This window comes from Thalia democratica, chromosome 7 (genome assembly GCF_965202585.1).
Source record: "Thalia democratica chromosome 7, ktThaDemo2.hap1.1, whole genome shotgun sequence".
Taxonomy (NCBI): domain Eukaryota; kingdom Metazoa; phylum Chordata; class Thaliacea; order Salpida; family Salpidae; genus Thalia; species Thalia democratica.
The window spans coordinates 48,305,545-48,327,527 of record NC_139171.1 but is presented as its reverse complement, the minus strand read 5'-3'; the positions used below and the strand labels follow the sequence as shown (position 1 = coordinate 48,327,527).

General features: G+C 26.4%; 1 protein-coding gene across 1 annotated transcript; it reads left to right on the top strand.

Moving 5' to 3' along the window:
• Window positions 1-9,898: 9,898 nt before the first annotated feature.
• Window positions 9,899-10,977, top strand: LOC145840766 (phosphatidylglycerophosphatase and protein-tyrosine phosphatase 1-like). Its single transcript, XM_082948094.1, has one exon. The coding sequence runs from the start codon at window positions 9,901-9,903 to the stop codon at window positions 10,438-10,440; it is 540 nt and encodes a 179-aa protein (XP_082804220.1). The 5' UTR covers window positions 9,899-9,900; the 3' UTR covers window positions 10,441-10,977.
• Window positions 10,978-21,983: the final 11,006 nt, after the last annotated feature.

Below are 21,983 nucleotides of genomic sequence, written 5' to 3'. Positions count from 1 at the left end.
TTGTTTAAAAGCGAAGTCCACATTTAAACTGAAAGATATTTATGATTTTGTGGTAATTTTCGTGGTTATTAATTATTTTAATAGAGTTCAAAAACTGATTATAAATTAACTGTAGTTTTTAGTTTTAAAAGCATTAGGAAAAGTAGAAGTCTTCTGAATTCTTTAGAATAAATATTAAGTTTTGATAGTCGTCAATGTAAGAAATATAATGAGCATTGCAGTGGTTAAAGACTATTCTTTACTTTTTCTTGAAGAGATTCTATATGGTTAGTATAAATTTTAAGTATGGAGACCAGACTGGCAAGTTGCATTCAAATTTAGGGCAAATTTAAACGAAATACCATTTTTTAAGAGTATTAGTATGAGTATATATGAAACTTAAAATAATACAGTTAATAAAATTTAGTAATCATAGTTAGTATGGTAATTTAATTAAAAATTATTATCATTAAATCATAAGTTCTTAAAACGAAAGTGTATACTGTATAGTAAAAGTAAAAAGTAAAGGTAAACATTTTTTTTATATAAATAGACACTGTCATTTACTAGAACTTAAATTAGGTTTTCTTTCTTTTAGCCAATGGTAAATTATATCTAAAGATTAAATAAGAAATATTATATAATAAACACTTAAACATATAAGTTAAGTTTCGAAAACCTAATATTTTGAATTTTTCATATTTCTTTAAAAATATGTTGTACATAGAGCAAAATAAATTTACATTTTTAATAAAAATTTAAAAGTTCTAGAAATTTAAAATTCCAAAAATAATTTTACACGATTAATAGTAAAAACTTCTTTAATATTTTTTTTTGATATGTCTTAAAGTTATTATTTTACAGATTTCCAAAAACACAAAAACTTTATATTATTTAGCGATCATTATGTATGAATTATAAATATAAGTTAATAGATTCGTTTATACAACTCAAAAAATGAGGTAAACAAAGTAAATTAATATTATGTTAAGTTAATACTAAAATAAAAAATTATACAAAAGTTATTTTTTACGTAACATATTAAATCATTATGTTATAAAAAATTAAAAATTGAAATTTTTTTTATTGGTTTAATTACTTTATTAAGATTTGTTGGTTTTTGCATTAAATCCTTAAAACAAAGAAATGTAAATAAACAAGTAAAATAGGTTAGAAACGATCGGACTAGAAACGATTAGGCTAGAAGTTATCAGGTTAGAAGTGATCGGGTTAGAAGTGATCGGGTTAAAAATGATCGGGTTAGAAATGATCGGATTAGAAATGATCTGGCTAAACTGGGTTAGAAATAATCGGGTTAGAAGTGATCTTGTTAGAAATGATCGGGTTAGAAGTGATCGGGTTAGAAATGATCGGGTTAGAAATGATCGTGTTAGAAGTGATCGGGTTAGAAATGATCGTGTTAGAAGTGATCGGGTTAGAAGTGATCGGGTTAAAAGTGATCGGGTTAGAAATGACCGTGTTAGAAGTGATCGGGTTAGAAGTGATCGGGTTAGAAATGATCGGGTTAGAAGTGAACGGGTTAGAAATGATCGGGTTAGAAGTGATCGTGTTAGAAGTGATCGGGTTAGAAGTGATCGGGTTAGAAGTGATCGGGTTAGAAATGATCGGGTTAGAAATGATCGGGTTAGAAATGATCGGGTTAGAAGTGATCGGGTTAGAAATAATAGCGGGTTAGAAATGATAGCGGGTTAGAAATGATCGGCTCCCAAAAAAACAAGGTTTTGAGAAGAGCGAAAAATTATCATGTTCTCAATGTGGCTTGGCAAAGAAAAAGGTTTGATACCTTTACGCCGCCTACCCTACCCTCACTTATAAAAACAGTATAATTACTATGTTAAAAAAATAGTAAACGGATTTTTTCTTATTAAGATGAATAACAGCTACTAAGACAAGGCTTCAAAAACTTAGTATGCTATTATAATTCTTGTTTGAGCACTTTTATTTTAGCTTTTATTCTTACTTTTATCTTTCTTTTATAAAACACTTTTATTACTATATACTTGTTCTACAAATAGGGATACGGAATTTGTAAAATATTACTGACTAAAACTTTAGTTATTTGTTCCCTCATCAAAAGTGACAATTTACAAAGAATACAATTCTAAATATCTAAAACTACCTAAGTTGAGTAACATACATCTACAGCAGAAATGAATGTATTATAACTGAAGTGTTTTATTGCAGATAACTAATGCTGTTAATGTCATTAGTGTAGAATAATTGAGTAGAATAAAAACTGTTATTTAATATAATTAAAAAAAATACATATACTCCACTTTAACTGTTTTTATATCAATTTTATAATAAAGTACAAAGTTGTATCAAAGAAGTGTACAACTAGTGTACATTCGTTAGAAAACGTTTATAAGTTGCAAGAGGTAGAGTTTGAGACTGATGTTTTTTTACCATAAAAAAAACTTAATGACCAGAAGTTTTTTTTGATAACTATTTCCTTTAACAAAATTTTTTTGAGCGTTGTTTCATGTCATTAAATAAAATACTTTTATTTTTTAAAGTCTACTTTCTTCAATAAAAAATATATATTGTGTATGTGTGGATTGAGTTTTGGTCTTGCAAAGTTCAACTAACAGAACTTTTAAAGCTTTCATTACAGTAGTTTTTTTTGAAGAAAAACAAAAAACTGCTCAACATTTTTCTGTTCAAGCACCTGGATACGTAAAAAGACCTCTTGGTCATCAAGTTGCATTCCCAACTTAGTCAAAATTATAATGAGCTACAAATGAAAAAAAAAAAATTACAGTCAAAATTTAAGCTCTAAAACAAAAAACTCTATGAAAAATGAAACAATTAAATTTAACAACATTAAATATATTTCTAGTAAAATAAAAAACACTAAAATAAATAAAATAATCTTTATACACACATATTTCTAAAACTATATACACATAAAATATATATTGAACTTCACATCAAAAGGTAAAGTTAAAAACTGAAATGTTTTTAATTTTTTAATTTATCAATAACTTAAGCAAATAATTTAACCTTTTTTATCAGTTTAAAAAGAAAAAAAATGTATTAATAAACAAATTTGAAGTTTTTTTTTTAAAGTATGTTTAAGAATTTAGACTCTACTATCAACTTATTTCAACCTTTTAAAATATAAGCAAAAATAAATTAAAGCTATAACACTAAAAATGAAAAATACACTAATTACATAAAATAAAGCTGCAATATTCAAAAAAAAACAGTAATATAAAGCAGTATCCTTAAAAAATTGCTAAAACTAAATAAAAAGTATAAAATAAATCTTTCCTTTTAATTAAAACTATCAGTTTGTACGATCTTGAATAAATGTCTAAATATAGAAGTTTAACTATACCAAAACAATCATGTAAATAACCACTAAAAAACACTTAAATTGTAAATAAGTTTTTTCTTAAAAAAAAAATAATAAAATAAATAAGACAAATAAAAACAATAATAATCATAAAATAAGTCAGCCTTATACTAGTTTAAAATTTTATTAGTGATTTCAGCTCATGGTTTAAATATTAAACATTCTTTCTTTTCTGGCAAAAATTTATTTACTTACTAATAATTTTATTTATACAGATAGAATGTAAACTATAAGATTGTTTACTAATACACAGGGTTGCTACACACTCAGGGAATTCAGGGAAGTTCAGGGATTTTCATTCTTTTTTTTAAACTCAGGGAAACTCAGGGCAGTTTTGATTTTTCTAAAAATTTCAGGGAAATTTTGAGACTTTTAAAAATCCTCAGGGAATTTTTTTTTCTATATCTAGAATGAGATTAAGTTAATCCAGTTTCAAAATTTTGTTCAAAACAGTCAATTTAATTTATCTTTAGGTGCTTATTTAGAAGTTTTTAAGCCTTGTGCCTATTCTTAAATATTCTTAAAAATAAAATTGTTATTTTTAAATAAATAATAGAATTGTTAAGGATTTAAAAAACTCAGGGAAGTTTCTATTCACTCAGGGAAGATTTTTTGACCCAAAGACAGGCAACCCTGAATACACTAACAAGCTACAAACAGAAAAAGAAACATATATTACAACTTTCTACTAACTAGACTGTACCAATGCTATTGAAACCCAGTTAATATACTCAAAAAAATATAAATACCTACTCAGATGAAAAATAAATACTAATCTAATGTTTGTAAATAACTAAATAGATAAAAAGTACCTGTTCATCTTATGTAAACTCTATTGAATTAGTTGATCATTTAATAAATTATCTATTAGTTCAACCTGGAACCTTCCAAGATGGCTTTGGTCTTTAAATTTAATAGTTAGGTCTGTCCAAAGTTTACTACCTTGAAAAGCTAGTAAGGGAGTTAGGGAGTAAAGGGAGTTTGTTACATCATACATTATCATCACAATATTGTGGGTTTATTACAACTTTGTAATTTATTAATTAATCTAAAACTATCCAATTAAAATAAAATTTTAGGTTCACGTTTTCCACTTATCATGAATTTTAATTAATGTCATTGCTAAAAAAATGTATATCTTTAATGATAGCAATTTTACATAAAACACTGCATTGTATTGATAAATTCTAAAAAAATATTATAGACACTTATATCCTTAGATTTTACTTTTTTTCTTAGTGCTAGACAAAATTCTAATAGTATGGATAGATATTTTATAAAAAATGATTTATTTTACAGTAAGGTATACTTATATTAAGGTTATGATTTTTAAATCCAAATTATTTTAAATACAGGCTTTTATACTTTATGACGTAACTATTTTTAGCTAGACTTTTCAAATTCATTGTATATAGCTAAGATTACACTATAATATCAATAGTTTTTAGCAATATTATTCTGAGGATGCGCTAAACAAAATTAATTAACAAACTGTTTTAGTTCTGAAATCAATCAAATTTTAGGAAACAGTATCATTGTGGTAATTTTATCTTGATTTTGAAAATTCAGGCTAAAATATCTTAAAAAACCTTAAATTTGATATTAATTGAAAAAATGTAGGAAATCTAGATTAAAAAAAAATATATGTAAAACACAGTAAAATTTTGATTAGACAAGAAATAACAATTGTATAAAATAAAATATTACATTATATTTTATAAAACATATTTTAAGTAGCAGTACAATTTCATTTCACTAATAATATTAAAAAAAAAAAAAAAAAAAAACCGAAACAAAGAATAAATTTGTAAAAATCATTGGCTACCTACTGTAGTATCCATTTTTTTTTGATTTTAGAGTTCAATATTTACCATATTTTATTAAAAGGGCTATGCAGTTTAAATATTAAATCTTTATACAATTTAAAAATTTTTAAATAATGAAACAACATTTTTTAAACTTGATACACATACAAGTAATTAAAGAATTTTTTTTTTAACACAAGAGAAATAGTTACACACTTCTTTTAAGACTATAGTTTAAGTGATTCAAACCAGAAATTTATTTTTGGCTAAGTTACTACACATTTAGTTATGAAAATTTGGATCTGTACTATAAAAAGTTTTATTAAAACAACTTCTTAGTTTTAAGTCAATCCGAGTTTAAATTTTAATTGATTAAGTAGTTTAATGATAATATATCATTTAAACTTAAGACTAACACTGTATCTTTAACTAAAGTTATTTGTTTGTAGTTTAAAAAAATTAAAGTTCTAAGTTTCAAGAAAAAGTTTAAATGTCACTATATAAATTGTGTGGTCAAAAAAATATTTAAAATTAGACAATATGATTGTTTTTAAATGATTAAGGATAGAAAATACTTTTTTTAACTCGGACCATTCGATTTTTTTTAAATTCCTTCTTTCTTGTTAGATTTCAGATTAGATATAGTTACCTTAGTTTGCAATGGACTTAAAATATCATTTTAATTTTACAAATTTGCTGTTTTTTGAAACAAAACCTAGCCTAAGTAACTTAAAACTGGCTTGAGTTTATTAAAAACCTTAAGGTTTTTTGTTTTTTATGCTGACTTTACTTTTGTCAAAGGTTTCTATATATACTTATAACTTATTTTCAAACTATAAAATCTATAAATATTAATCAATAAATATATAAAATAAGTTTATTCAGAACCTTGAGTAAGCATGCTTGTTTTTATCTTTAATCAATAGTACCAAGTTTTAAAAGTATATATAATGTACTATAATCGGTGACTAAGATATTAAATAATATAATTGCTTAATCATTTTGAATATAACTTTACTTAAAACATTACTAGCTTCATTAGGTTTATAACAATAACCTTATTTTTGTGCTGATTGTTTTATTACTACAATATTAAATCTAGGACTTAAATTAAAATTAAAGATATTCTTATATAAATAAGTTAGTACTGTTTGTTAACTATTAAGAATTATGTAAATGATATTCAAAGAACTTCTTTGTGAACTTCTTTATTAGTTTCAGGGCTTTGGGAAATTACAAGATTTTTTATACAAAAAATAACATTGGCTCTTATATAAGAACCATCAGTATAAACTAAAAGCCAGTTTTTAAAGAGTTTAACAGTTTTAAATAATTTTGAGATATTGTTTTTTTTTTTAAAGTTTGGTAAAAAACAGCAATGTTTCAAATTTTTTATGGTCAGTTTTCTTTGAAATTTAAAAAATCACTAATAATTTAACTTTTCCTTCATTTTTGAGCTAGACACCTCAAATTTCAGGAAACATTCCTTTTATAGTTTTAAAGATTTTGAATAATGCACATATTACAAAATTAAAATTCAAGTTTTAGATAAAAAAAAGGTGTTGTTCTTTTAATAAAACTTATGTTTCTGAAAAAAAAAATCTACATTTTAACAATTCAAATACTAGAAATAAACTTTATGTGAAAATTCGAATAAGTTTAGTTTAAAATGAAGGAGAAGATAGATTTTTTGTAAAATAGTCTTTCTTTTTTGGTTTTGGTTTACGCCATCCATAAGATCTTTATTGAGCACACCCACTTTGATCGTTTATATCTCAAAAATTACTTTAACTTTTTTTAGCGGTTAAAAAGTCTGATAGCTTAGATAAAACTCTAAAAAATAAGATCTTTTAAAAGTCAAGGTGGATAACAATTGTTTAATGAGTATTTTACTGAGTTCTAGACACCAGGTCAATATGTTTTGTAATGTTCAGACTTCTCAACCTTCTCCAAGTGGAACATAATTAATTTTCAGTCATCCAATGCTAGCGTAATAGCAAACATATCTCAACTGATTCAGCCAATTGTTAACCAGGAATCAGTCAACAGACATTGCTTACCTTCATTCAAAGATTAGAGTAATTTGAGATTACTTGAAACATAGGCAATCCAAGCATGCAGCTATTTTTGAGTGAATAGGACAAACTAAACAATATTATGTTACCAAATGATCCTTGACTGATGTCTGACTCATATTGATATGCTGTTTATGTGATGGAGTCAGTCACACTCATAAATTTCCATATGTGCCAAAAAACCTCAGCTTATGAGCCTGCATCAGTACCACAGTAAATTGTTTATAAGTTTTGCAACCCATTTTACAGCAAAACAGAAACCGTTAATTCCCTTACAGTCTTTGAGTGTTACTGTAGGAAAAGGAATGTTTAGAGCTAAAAAAATATCAATAAAACATGAGATGCTATCAATAAAAGATGGGAGCAGATAAAATAAGTAGAAAAGTTCTTAGCACCTAAATATGTTTTTCCAGGCCAGCATTCGATAAACTTACCTGTATATAAGCAAATAAATGGGCCTCAACGCAATTAAGAACTCTCAGACCATATCAGTGATGTCTTCTTTTAAACTATTGAATTTAAAATTTTTTAACATAAGAGATAAGTCCCAAAATTTTCTTTGCTATTGCTGCAACAAGCTTTTCTGTTCTTTTGATAAATAGGGTACTAGAAATAAGGAAAGCTTTGAAACATTAGCACTAATTTGTTTTAGAAGGTATATATTGCTATAAGCTTAGCTAGTTTCTAAGTTCTACTAAGTATCAGAGTTCCTATATACTCTAGCTTACTTTGACTTCTTTGACTTTATATATGATATAAACTAAGTCAAGCAATTTAGAAAAATAAGTTTTTTTGAAAAGTTCAGTCTGAATCAGGCTTTTTTTGTTAAAACTAAGTTGAGAGTGAAATGATTAAATTTTCGATACATTTTTTAATTAATTACTTACACTTTTTACAATTTAATTCATGAAGTTTTGATAAATTATTAATTTATCCTTTTGGTTTAAAATTCAGCTCTCTGTTATACTTATTTTTATTTTTATCAAGTGTTATAACTTGTGGTGATAACATAACTAGGTTAAATAAAATAAATAAGTGTTACAGACTTATTGTTGCTTATTAGGTTATATGTTTTTTATTTTCTATAGGATTGTATATTTTTAAAATACCTTTTTAAAGAATAGTTATAGTTTATTTTGTTATTTTTTGAACTGAGTACTGTTTTACAACAATAAAGGTGCCAACCCCTAGTTCTGCTTATACACACCTTGAAATTTTCAAATGTTAAGAATTTTAATCTTTAATTTAAAAACTTCTTATGCTGTTTTGTGAACACAGAATGTGTAAGTATATATTTAAAGTCATGCTTTTTAACAATGTCTTTTTAATTAAAAGCAACTACCTAGCCCTGTGAAAAATTAAAATGTCTTGAAGTTGCACATATAATTTTTTTTTTTAAACCCAGGTTAATTCTAAAAAGTTTTTGGTCATTCAGACTAGATTTTCCTCAAAAAATTGCAACCCTGAATTTAGTTCTATTAAAATCTTAAGTTATACTGTAATTAATGTTTTGATCATTGTATGTAAAGTTATTCAGTTTTTGTTAACTTTATCTTGCTACTCAAAACATTCAAATGTTCATTATATAAATCATGATGATAATATACTAAATCGTAATTAACCAGATTTATTTTCGTTACTTCTAGGTTTTAAATTTTTTTAGCAATTTTCAAACTACAGTATTAAGCAAATGCTTTCAAGTCATTTTAAAGTTCAAATGGTGTTAAACAAGCCTGTTTGTTAGCCTAAGCCTTAACAAAAATTATCTTGTAAACTAGAATTGTAGAATGAAAACACATATATAATTATAATTATATCTTCTTGTAAAGAAGGGTTATTCAAACAGAATTAGCTATACTACTTAGATTAGCTTATATATGTAAAAAATATTTAACTATGTTTTAATAATAAGCATCTTTTAAATCATTAGCTTTTTTTATTTAATAACTGTAAGAAATACTTAATTGATTTGGTTTTAAAGTTTATGCTAATTGATGAAAAAAATGACAGTTAGATTTCTATAGTTAAGATTTTTTGTTAGTACTAAAACTTTTAGCATTTAATGTTTGGGAAACCATGGTTTTACATAACTTATAAAGATTCCAAACTTATACTTGTTAAAACTAACTTTTTACTGAACTAAATCTAGTCTACCAGATAAAACATTGGATCCAGATGGACCTGGCCATAGCTTTCAAAGATCTGGGCCTAACTAGATTTTAATTTGATAAGTAGACTCAATTCTGGTCCAATTTAGATCTTTGCTTGAAAAAACGTTTGTACCTGGTTTAGGTTGGATCTGAATTTAGATTAAAGATCCAGAAGTTAAATTTAAAAATGAATTTTGCCAGATCAAGATTGTTAATCTAAATTTAGATCCAACTGCAACAAGACGGAACTATATTTTTCAAATTAAAACCTCAAACCAATTGACTAAAAAAAAAGTTTTTTATTGTGAGTGTAATGACTCAGACTTTTATTTTTGTCCCTAAAGTATGTTAACCTTGTCTGTGACATTAGTATATAATAACATATATTAAAGAAAAACTACGTTAGAAAATATATGTGTTACAGGAGTAAAGTTTTGAATTATGCTTGCATATGATTTAGTTACAAATTTACTGAAATGCAGGTACTTATTTTTTTCCAGACTACAAACAACATGATACAAGCCTTACTCAAGAAGTTCGCCTTCAACACCAGCCTGCTGTACACCTGCGTCATGGAAAAAATAACCGCCAGGTGTCCTTACAACCGAATCGACCAAAAAGTGGTCTTGGGCCGCCTTCCTTTTAGGTCCATGGTGCAAAAGCTGGTAGAGGAAGAAAACGTCAGAGGGGTGATTACTCTAAACGAAGAATACGAGCTGGAACGTTTCGCCCCTTCAAAAGAAGAGTGGAACTCTCACGGGGTCCGGTACTTAGCCCTGCCAACAGTTGACTTTGTGGCCTGCCCTTCCCAACCAGACCTGAAAAGGGGCGTGGACTTTATTAGGGAGGTGGATGGGAGCGTTTACGTTCATTGCAAGGCGGGCAGGACCAGAAGCGCAACGCTGGTGGCGTGTTACCTGATCGAGGAGAAAGGAATGAGCCCCAAACAAGCCGTGGAGTTCATTGCTGGGCAGAGGAGTCATGTTTGGCTGAGAGATGCGCAGTTGGAGGGGATTAGCAGTTACTATGACGACATTGTTAAGTCACCATGATTTAATAACAAAAACTTTGAATGAGATCCAAGTTTTACAGTCTTTGTTTAAAAGCTTGCACTGAAGTTTAAACAAACTAGTTTAATTTGATTTTAAATTTCATAAAATTAATACTTTAAATCTTCAATACAAACTAGCTATAATTAATTATTTAAGTTTTCACAGCTGTATGTTTTTTAGTTTCTATCCTTGTCTTTAGATGCAATTTTACTAGACAAGTTTTTCTAGACAACTTTTATAAACTATTTATTGAGAATTGTAATCTTAAGCACACTAGTTTAATTTACTTTTGAAATTTACTCAGATATGCTTCTTTAAACGATGGTTGTTTGCTATAAAGTTTAGATTACACATAGCGCTTTTAATTTGCAGCAGTTTGTTATAATTCAAATGTTTTTGATTTAAATATTTGCATTTGTTATACAAATTGATAATGATATCTTTAATTTCTTAAATCCAATCATGTAAAAAAAATATTTAATCAACTCATACCCATTTTGTTGCTACTTTAAACTAAGTTTCCGTCTATGCTTCAATTGTCACTTTCTATTTTGTTTCAAAATTTTTTTTACTAATTTTTTTGCATATATATATAATTCGTAGTTGCTCTCACAGTGGGTCAGCAACTCGAAGTAGAAAATTCTTTTTTTTTGATATTTACTCTAAAAATAAGTACATAAAAAGGCAAGGTCTTAGCGCATTTAAAGCTTCAAACCAGTATCTAAAACTCCGTTTATAAACAGAAATTATGCCAGTTGGCGCGAGACGAGTTGGATGATTTTTTGAGGTCAATATTTTGGGAACGGATCTAAATTGCACGAAGGCATAATTGCACGAGGGGACTAAATTGCAGGAGTGCACAAAATTGCACGAGGGCACAAAACTTCACAAGGGAAAAAGAAAATATGCACGAAGACGATTTTGCACCAAGGTCAATTTTGCACGAGAGTAAAACAATGCAGTAAATAATAAAAATAAGAAACAAACAAAAAAAAACTAAAAAATAATTTAATTAAATAAAAAAAAGTTACTGACCGAGGGTAAGGGTTAGGGGTAACGGTGATAGTAAAAAAAAATTATTAATAAAAATTATAATAAAAGAAAAATATGAATAAAATTAAAAAGAAATAATAATAACTTACCAACCGAGGGTTAGTGGTAGCAAGTAATAGCAAAAAAACTACAATAGATAAATAAAAATTTAATAAAAATATTAAAAAATTTAACCTGTGCAATATTGTCTTCGTGCAATTTTGTACGCTCGTGCAATTTAGACAGCTACCCCAAATTTTTATGTTTTTAAAAATAATTTGTAAAAGAAAAAACATAAAAATATATATATATATATATATATATATATGTAAATAAATATTTAATTAGTTATATAAAAACTAATTTATACAGCTGTTTCACACATGAAATGTAAAATTTCATGTGATCGTCAGTAAGTTACAGTTTATTATAATAGTGAACAGAAATTTCGATTTTAAAATTTTTTATAATAATTGTGACGTAGTAATGGTACAGTTGTACGATTAGCTGAATTTGAAATAATACGCTGTGAATGTTAAGTTATGCTTTTAAGAAAAGTTTACAAAAGTTATTTTGGAAAAATGTTTTAAGCTATTAGAAAAAAATTTTCAGGCTGTTGGGAAAAATGTTCTAAAATACTAGTGTTTGCCGCTTCGATTTTATTTTGTTTTAATATTTAGTTGGTTTTAATTTTGTTAAAAAAGTATTTTTGACAATGGATACATATGTTTTGTCTTTCGCTTTTCTTGTTTTGTGTTACGTTCTTATCTGATTTTTCGATTTCTATTTTTTCTAACTTACAACGTTTGCAGCCGAACTTAGTATTGAATTTTGATTTTGTCCTGTTTAATGTTTCCCATTTAATTTTGTAGTCTGTATTGTTATCTTTTAAGTTCCATATGTGGTTCGCTAGTTCTGTTGTGTGTGTTTTGTTAATATTGTTGAATAATGATTTGTGGTTTCTGTGTCTTTGTTTGAAGGTATTTCCTGTGGATCCTATAGCTTTGTTGTTTTATTTGATGTTACTGTTGCTTTTAAATTATATTTGACATAAGGCATTCGTTATTTAAAGGGCAAGGTTCTTTGCGGAAATTACAAAGTTTATCTTTTATGGTGCTTTTATCGTCTATATTGCTTTTGTTTAATATTTTGTTGTTGTGAGCTATTATTTTACTTCTGAAATTGTTTGAGCAACTGTAAGATATTTTAATTGTGTTTTGGTTGAATATTTTATGGAGTGGGTGGTTTTCGTCAAATGATGTGGTAATCAGGTTTAAGAATTGTTTGCCAATTTTTAAGCTTACATTTAGACTAAATGGTGGGTAGAAATATATTATGTCTCTTTTTCTTTGATTTTATTTCTTTCTGGTAAAGTGGTCTTATCGTATTTTAAGGTGTTTTTATAATTGGCCGAATTTAATGCTTTTTAGTATTCATTTTTTACATTGTTGAAGGATTCTTCGTTATTAGATAGTTTTATTAGTCTTCTGTTTATTGTTTCGGGTAGTTGTTTTAGTATTTGTCGGGGGTAATTGGAGTTGTAGTTTACGTATAAAATTGGTGAGTTTGGTTTGTTGTATGGTTGGTAACTTGAGTTTGATATGTTGAAGGATACATCTAAGAAGTCTGTTTGGGATAATCTGGATTCTATTGTTATTTTAAAGTCGTTTTGTTTGAATAATTTAATTAAAGATTTAGCAGTGTTTTCAGCTGATCTCGGTGATTTGCTTCTTATTATCCCTAGTCCGTCATCTCTATATAATCCGAATTCTTTATCTATAAAAATCTTACTTTTTTTGACTTCAATTAGTAAAAATAACCCTATTAAATCGCAGATTTCTGCCCCGTTAAATAATCCCAAAATTACATTAAATAATTGGTCGGAATTTGTTTTTTTCCCAGGTTTGGTTTTTATGTGTTAGAATTGATTTACAAGAGTGTATTATTAAATTCATTTCTTTGTCTGTTATTGGGTAAAATTTTTCAGCGAATTCTAGTGCTTTAATTAAGTTATTTTTGGTTATACTAGGGTAAAATTTAGTGATATCGAATTTTATGAATCTGTAGTTTTTGTTAAATTTAGAATTTTTGAACCAGGTGATCACTTCGTCTGTATTTTTCCATTGGTTTAATTTAGAATGTTTTCGTAATGTACAATTAATTTTATCTATTAAGTTTTTTTAGTGTTTGGTGAAAGGTTATTTACTTGGGTTTATGACTCTGTATTCAATTTTGTTCGGGAAGTTTTCTTTGTGATCTTTGATTGTAAAAAAATGCTTGTTTTTCTTCCAGTTTTGGTATCTTGCCTTCTACATTGTGTGTTTTTATTAGGTTATAGGTCTCATCATTTATTTTACTTACAGTGTTGTTGTTTGATATTTTAAATTCGGCGCATATTTTTTTGTTTAATATTTTTTCGTAAATAAATTTGTCTACTTTATATAGGTTATTTGATTTGTCAGCAAACACGAATAGTTTATTTGATGATTCTATTTTCTTTAAATCGTTTTCGTTTAGTTATGTAAATAAATGTATTTTTTTCATAGTCTACGAAAAGTAATTAATGGTTTGTTTAAAAAGTTTTTAAGAACTTAAAAAAATCAAAAAATAATGTTATAAAATACTTAAAATAAAAAATCCTTGTTTTTTTTTAATGATACAGTAGTAATTCATTAATTAACGTATTATCGTCAATAGCTAGATATGTATATATGTTATTTTAAAATGTTGGTTTTAGTAAACTAAAAAGAAATCTAGCGTTTGAGGATAATATGTTAATTAACAGTATTTAATTATTAAGGTGTAAGGTGTACCGTCATCAAAATAATATATATATTGTTTTGTTATTGATAAAGCTACTCATAGATAATATTATTAATAATGGTTATTTAGAGTAATACAAACGTTCAGATGGAACGCCGGGTTAGTTTATTATACTAGTACTTACTATAGAAATAATATCATCAAACTGGTTATTAGTGCACGTGATTTATATACAAAATTAATAAAAACATTGTGAAAGAAAACAATAAAAATGTTACCAAAAACTGTTGAATTGAATCGCGTAGGCATTAAACATCCTGTTGACCCTATACTAACATTGCCAAGAAATATACTCGACGATGTAAATTTTATAGCCTCGTTTGATTACAAAACGCCCCTCCATAGATGTGCTTCATTCGTTTTGCCGGTTCCCTCGTCTCGCGTCTGCCCTACTGTGCTCAAGTTGCACGACAACTTTTAAACTTAATCTCTCAAATTTACTTCATTCATCTTTTTCTCTTCTCAATGCGAATTGTGACGTCACATAAAACATTGAAATTCTTTAACAAAAACTCTTAAAATGATTTAATGAAACGGTAAGCGGAGAGACAATTTAATTACAAAGGGCATAAGAAGGGGGTAAATCACCTTTCTTACAACTTGATTTTATATTGTTAAGTTTTAAGCTAGAAGTTGCTTTTTAAATATATTGAAAATTATAAATAGCTTTTGCGATGTAGCTGGTTAAAGTCGGATAGTAATATAAGTTCTTTATGGGAAAAGAGAACTAAAATAAATAAATAGTAATCACGTTGAAATTTATCTACTATGTTTTTTTGATATAAATCTTTAAATTCATAGAATATGTTACTTGTGATATTTATAAATATTCGTCGGAAAAAAATTATGATCAAGGAAACAAAAAAAAAGTTTATTTTACACTTTTGTGATAAACCATTTTTAGTTAAATAACCATAACAAAATATTTGCTTTAATTCTGAAACAACTTTTTAATTCTTGAAATACCTTCAAGTTAGACATGATTAAGGTTTGTTTTCACAAGTTTCTAAAGTTGTATAAGCCTATGTCTCGCTCAGCGCAATTCCGGCCCACTGTGCCTTTCAAGCAACCTAAAATATTTTTCAGTGAAGTAAAAGCATGTGAAAAGGTAAACTATTCTTAGACCTGCATTAGAATATTTCTAAAAACCAGCCCACAGTAAGCTGTTCCCCTGTTTTAAATTCATGATAACTATCGCTGTACCCATACTATTTGCAGTCGATGACGCACCAATAACACTTTTGATACTTTATGAATCGAATTGTCAATGCATGTACAGTTCTCGATCTTTAAATGAAACTGACCTAATGTAGGGTTAAAAAAGCCTAGGAGTTTGAGAAAAAAAACTGGTACTTTGAACAAAACAACTAAAAATTGGTATTTTTTAAATTTTACTCAATTATTTTAAATAAGCTCTTTACATTTCAGTATATTGCGCAATCTTTTTTAGTTAAGACAAATAGTTATATAAATGTTTACTCAAAAGAAATTTCGAATAAGTGCGAAAAATCTATAGCTTAAAAAGAGTTATGTTTAAAATGAAAAAAAGACATATTAAAGTTACTTCACAGTATCTTTAAAAAGTTTTTTATACTATTTAAGACAGTTTTAACCTTAAATTTAATTATAAACTAAAAATTGACCGAAAAACTTGCTCTTACAGTTATAAAAGATTATCAGCATTAACTTGTTTAACATCTAGACTCGCGAATTTAAATTAAGGGCTTAGTGTATTTTTTTATTTTTGTAACGTAAAGTTAAAAATGTAAAAACAATGTGTATACCTTCTTACTATGAGAATTTAAGTTAATATTGAAAGAAATTAAAAATTACAATTATTTTAAAATTAGATTACAGATAGATATTTCTTGAGAAGTGGAATAGTTTTCTTTAACTTTTTCAAAAAATTTAATCACGCTTTGAAGTTGTGCTTTATTAATTCAAGTTTTTAATTCAAGTTGTGCTTTATTATTAAAACTTTAGTACTTTAACATCAGTTTGATAAAAATATCACAAAAATCAAAGATACACTAAAAATTGTGTTTAAATTAATACTGTACAATAAACTTTTTATAATACAGTAGTTGTTGTCTCAGTTTTTTTTTTTATGCTTAGTACATAGTGTGCATAGAAACTTATTTATGATACAAAAAACTTTTAATAATAAATGAAAATAAGTAGTTATTTTACTTAATTTCAAAAGCTGTTTCTAAAATCTTTTATCAAGTATTTATATGTTTTGTAAAACAGGATAGAGATAATTAATTAAATTTTCTGTATAACGCCTTCAAATTAACTACAACTGATATTTTTTTTTTGTAAATTAGTATGCACAGCTTTTAAAACTTGTTTATTTATAAAAGCATTGTATACAACTGTGAAGTTACAATTTTGTGCTTTGCTGCATAAACTGATTACAAATACTCAAAATGATTCATCGTGGTTTTGATGCAAGCTCATAAGTTTTTCTCTTTTCACATTAATTGCAACTTTTGTGACTGCTACTGACTCAATTGATTTAGCCACATAATCTTTCGACTTAGCCTAGGATCTTTTGCTGACATAAGAACGCCAAGTTTGTCATGCACACACTGAAATAGTTTTATGCTTGCATTTTTACTGCTTTTGTTTGACCCAATTTGAACACCTCCCGTGTGTGAATGAAGGCAAGTCATGTTTCTTGATTGATCCTCCGGTCCACTGTTGGCTGAATAAGTTGAGATGCATTTTGATAAATACTGCTACTATTTGATGACCGAGAATTCTTTCATGTTCCACTTTGTGCAGGTTAAGAAGTCTTGAAACTAAATCACATGGCTGATCTTGCGTCTGGTAATCGCATTTATGAGTTGGGCACTTTATTGCAACCATTCTCAGTTTGAAAGAAAATTATGATTAACAACTTGTTTTCCATTAAAATATTTTGATAACAATAAGAGTTCTAAAAGGAAAAGAAGTATAAATGTAAACACACCATAAGTAGCTAAAGTTGAATAATTCTACATCTGTAGTTTTTAGTTAAAAAGTTTGTTACATATTTTTGTAGAAATAATGTGTACAAAAACCCTATAAAATTTACTAGTCAGGCAAATACGTCTATTTTTTAAATAGTTTTGTATGGTACCTTTTTATGTACTGGAATGACAATTGATACTTTCCATTGTTTTGGTATATCAGATAACGCTAGAGTACAAATAAAAATAAGCGACAGAGAAAATACTAATGCTGAAAATTATGTTTTAAAAAACTTAGTGGAATTTTTACCAGGTGTTTCAACAATTTTATCTTTTAAATGCTTAATTCAATTGATAGAGTCATCTTAACTTATAAATACATTTCTCACATAATCACATGCTTTAAGAGTCGGTTGAAAGTTTTGGTGGTTTTGGTATTTCTTAGTTACTGGACAAGACATTAAAAATTATTTTTGGTGTGCGACTCAATAAGCGTAAGGTTCTTCGTGCACAAGGTCTTAGGACCAAACATTTTGAGCATTTTTTAATGTTCAATAAACTATAGTATGTGGACACTTTGATTCGTTTTATTTAAGAAACAAGCTTTTAAGTCTCTTTTGTAATTGTTCTATAAAAGAGGTAAGGAAGCGTTTAGTAAAAGCTCGTATATGACATAACTGTAGAGCTTTTTAGTTTTGAATTTTGCAATTACTTTTTCAGATTCAGCATTATATATTTTTATAGCTAGGTGACACTCTTTCGATTTTTCTTTATGTGTTATATAATATGACTTATAAGGCTTATATTTTTTAAAATTTTTACTTTAATATTTTTTCATATAAAACTGGTATTTGTTTTTAGAGTGTAAAGGTATAGAACCTTAAAACATTTTTAAGTTGAGCTAATTAAATTGTCATAAAAGCTTCGAAGATTGTTTGCTCTTAATTATTTTATTTGAGTGTTTTGATTTAAAAGAAGAATACATAGGCCGGGAGGGAAAAAGTGGTGCAGATGAAAACTCTTTCACTGCGAGAAAAAGGCGAGAAAGCTATGGTTTTGATGAAAATAAATTTGGTACGACAAGCAGATATTTTTAATATTTTAAACGTTACCGAAATTGTAATGGTGATAGTTGTAATGTGATTCGTAAATATAAAGTAGAACAACCATTTGAAGAAAGTCGTATTAACTTGGCACACTTTAGATACGGAGAAATAAAACGGTTGTGGTGGCTGAATATAAGTCAAGTTGAGGCACACACATTTCTTTCAAGGGAAACAATAAACAACTTATTTGATGATCGAAATGATGAAAGTTTGAATAATATTGAAACTGGTAACTAGGACTCATATGAAATAATTGAAAATAACGAGCAGTGTTTCATTCAAAGAAAAATAAACATAATTACTTATGTAAAATATCAAAATAGCTTGGAGTTATTTAAAGCATCCTACAGAGACATTCCTAAAGTAGATAAACTTGAAGAAAACCAACAAAATTTGACTAATTATTGAAGCATTCTTGAACTAAAAGGGCTTGTAATTTGAACAAGTGATATGTGTAAACTAAAATGTGTTATGCTATGATATATTTATACTTTTTTTAGTACCATATAAGTTTTTTATATAAGTTATTAATGTAAGCAGTTTTTTCAAGTGGTCTAATAGCTCAGATAGAACTCTATAAAATAAGATCAACTTGTAAAAATTAAGGTGTAACCCCCCTATGCCCTTAACTTTGATCTTAAAGGCTCCCATTTAGAAAAAGTTAAACCAAATCGATTTGAAACCCGATCTTTTTTCATTGAGCGAAACCCGAAACATTTAGATCCCGAATCGATTCTTATTTGTTTAAATGTTAGAAAAGTTATATCTATTACGGTCAATTTGATCTAGACTATTTTTTTTACTTAACTAAGTTCTATCTATTTTAATTGAAACTATTTTTTATTGTTAATTCTCAATTCAATTTTTTATTTACTTAAATATTCCACAATAAAAATTGCATTTAGAACTACCCATAAACAAATACTTAAAAAGATAACACTACTTTAAGGTTGTATTTTGTTTATAAAACTAAGTGTAAATTTAAAGTAATAACTTTTAAATGTTCTTGATTCTTTTTAATTGATTTTACGTTAGAAATTACTTTGGGATTAAAGAAATAAAAACGGTTATGGTTTATATAATAAAGTAAAAATTAACTTAGTTAATCCAAAATAAAACTAATAAACAAGCAGTTATGCATAAATAAACCTTAAATAGAAATATTTTATGTTTTATAAAGAGTTATTAAAATACTATTGTGGTGTTATCTAATTTGACTTATAAAACTGTAACAACTAGTTAAAAATTTATAAATATTGTCTCTAAACCTAACTAACTATTTATTATATGTTCATACTGAACTTTAACTGTCCTTACAAGCAATAATGATTTTCTATCGTAAAAGTTCACTGGTTTATAGATCGTTTAATTTGTTACCAATAGGTTTCTATTAATAAGGTAGGTAAATAATCGTCAATATTGACTGTACAATTTAAAATACTACATAATAAACTGTTTATGTACTTTTATAATTTTTGAAAGACTGAATTAACATAAATTATTAGTTGTTTAGTTAAGGTGGTAACAAGTTTTTATTTTTTAACTAGAAAAATAAATTGTCAGTTAGATCTAATAATCTTTAGTTTTTATTTTTTTTTAACCAAAAACTTTTTATGGCTATTATTTGTTTAAGTTTAAAAAGTGTCCAACTTTTTATTAGTTTTACTTTTTTTTTTACAAACAATTTGAATGTAATGCTAAAACCTCAAATAGTTGCATTCGTAATAGTCCGGTAAAATTAAACAATTTTATAATACTTCTACCAAAAAATGCTTATGTATAGTATTAAATTTTGATTTAAATGTTAGCGGCATTGAAAAATGTTTAAGATAAAAAAAAAGCTTAATTTAATCTATTCTCGCTACATTTGTAATACACATCAGTTTAAAAAAAGCTAAGAAGTTGTAAAGTTTGGTTATTAAGTTTTCGTATTTTTATAAACTTTGTATATACTTCAATAAGATTCTGTTCTTAAATGAGAAAACATAGTAATTGAATACGTCTTTGAAAAATTTACTTTTAGACATTGTGAACATAATAATAGTCTTATTAAACAGTTAAACTAAACTAGCTGTTAAGTCTTTTTTTTTTTGCTTCGTATACAACATCTAATATAGTTTAAAATAATTTTTGTATGAAACTTACGTTCCAATAAAACTTTATTCGGGTGACAAAATAGTTATAATTTTAACACATTTTTTTTCACAAAGATTCCTAAATTTGTAAAACTTAATAGCAAATGATATCATAAGAACTAGGTAAACCAAAGAGATCTCTGACACGTTTTACAACTTGTAAACCAATAGTATACTGTAAGACTTTTCTCTCATTTTCAAGTCTTTACAATACACCAAACCTCAACAAATAAAAGTGTAATAGTGTTAAGCTTTAGTAGTTATAACTGTTTCCATATTAGTCCACAATGTCAATAAAAACTCAAAAAAAAACTCAACACTCGCAACTTTATTAATAAGTACAGAACAGTATATAGATCGTTTTATGAATTATTAAAAAACAATAAAGTATACATGTTTAGAATCTAAATATATAGAGTACCAAAAATGTCACTTAGTTTTTATGTTCCAGTGACTTTTAGCTTATCTTAGTATAGTATACTAATAACTTATACTTTTTACATTGTGATATTTTTAAAATGAAAACATTTGTTTGGATTTAAGACAATATAATTTTTCAACAATGAAAATGTCAACTTCAAGTTATTTCAATACGAATTTTTTATTATAATACACAAATATTGAAACTGTATAAAGGTTTATTGTAATTGCAAAGTAATTGTAAGATTTTAATCTAATTATTAGAAACATTTTTTTTCTTCTCTCGACACCAAAAAACTGTAACATTTAAAACTTAAGCAACTGCATTTATAAAAGCCTAATTAATTTCAAAAAAGGAATAAATAAGTAATCTACCGGATCGACCAATTAGGATATGGCCGACTCAATTTGATTTTTTTTTGATGTAATATTTACATTTATTGGTCATAAAAAGTTTTAAGGAAAATATTTTTGTTTTATATTAAAATATATTGAAAGTTTCACATTATTTTTTATATTATGTTTTTAAAAATAATACTTTAGAATCTAGATTATTCCTATAATTCTACTTCGAAAAAAATCTATTTGTTTGATGATTTAACGAGATTTTTGAGCGAAACATAGTTTGTTAATCTGATTTTAGAGAAAATAAAAATATATTTGATCTCTTTGTATGAAGTAGAGATCTTAAACCTTTTTCTAACAATTAAACATATACTACAAGTTAATTTAACATACTTTTAAACAAAAAAATACAACATAAATAGTAATCTTACTATTGTTATTATAGAATTTTGTAATCATCATCATGTGATAAAAAGTAAACTGATATATTTAAGTACAGTGCTTGTTCACTTATCCGGACACGTTGGGCAAGATTTTTCTGTGTAAACATGTCCGGATAACCAAAATTCCGGATAAGTACAAAAAAAATTTTTTTTACATATATTATAATATGAATTTGAACAATGCTTGCTAAAAATGACATTGTCCACCCTAAATTAAACGGTGTAATTTAGAGGCACTTTCTAAGAGTATTTGACCAATTGTTGGACAACCCTTATCACGTTCCT

Coding starts and splice junctions, on each gene's coding strand:
- LOC145840766 (XM_082948094.1), top strand. CDS start 9,901: ATGATACAAGCCTTACTCAAGAAGTTCGCCTTCAACACCAGCCTGCTG.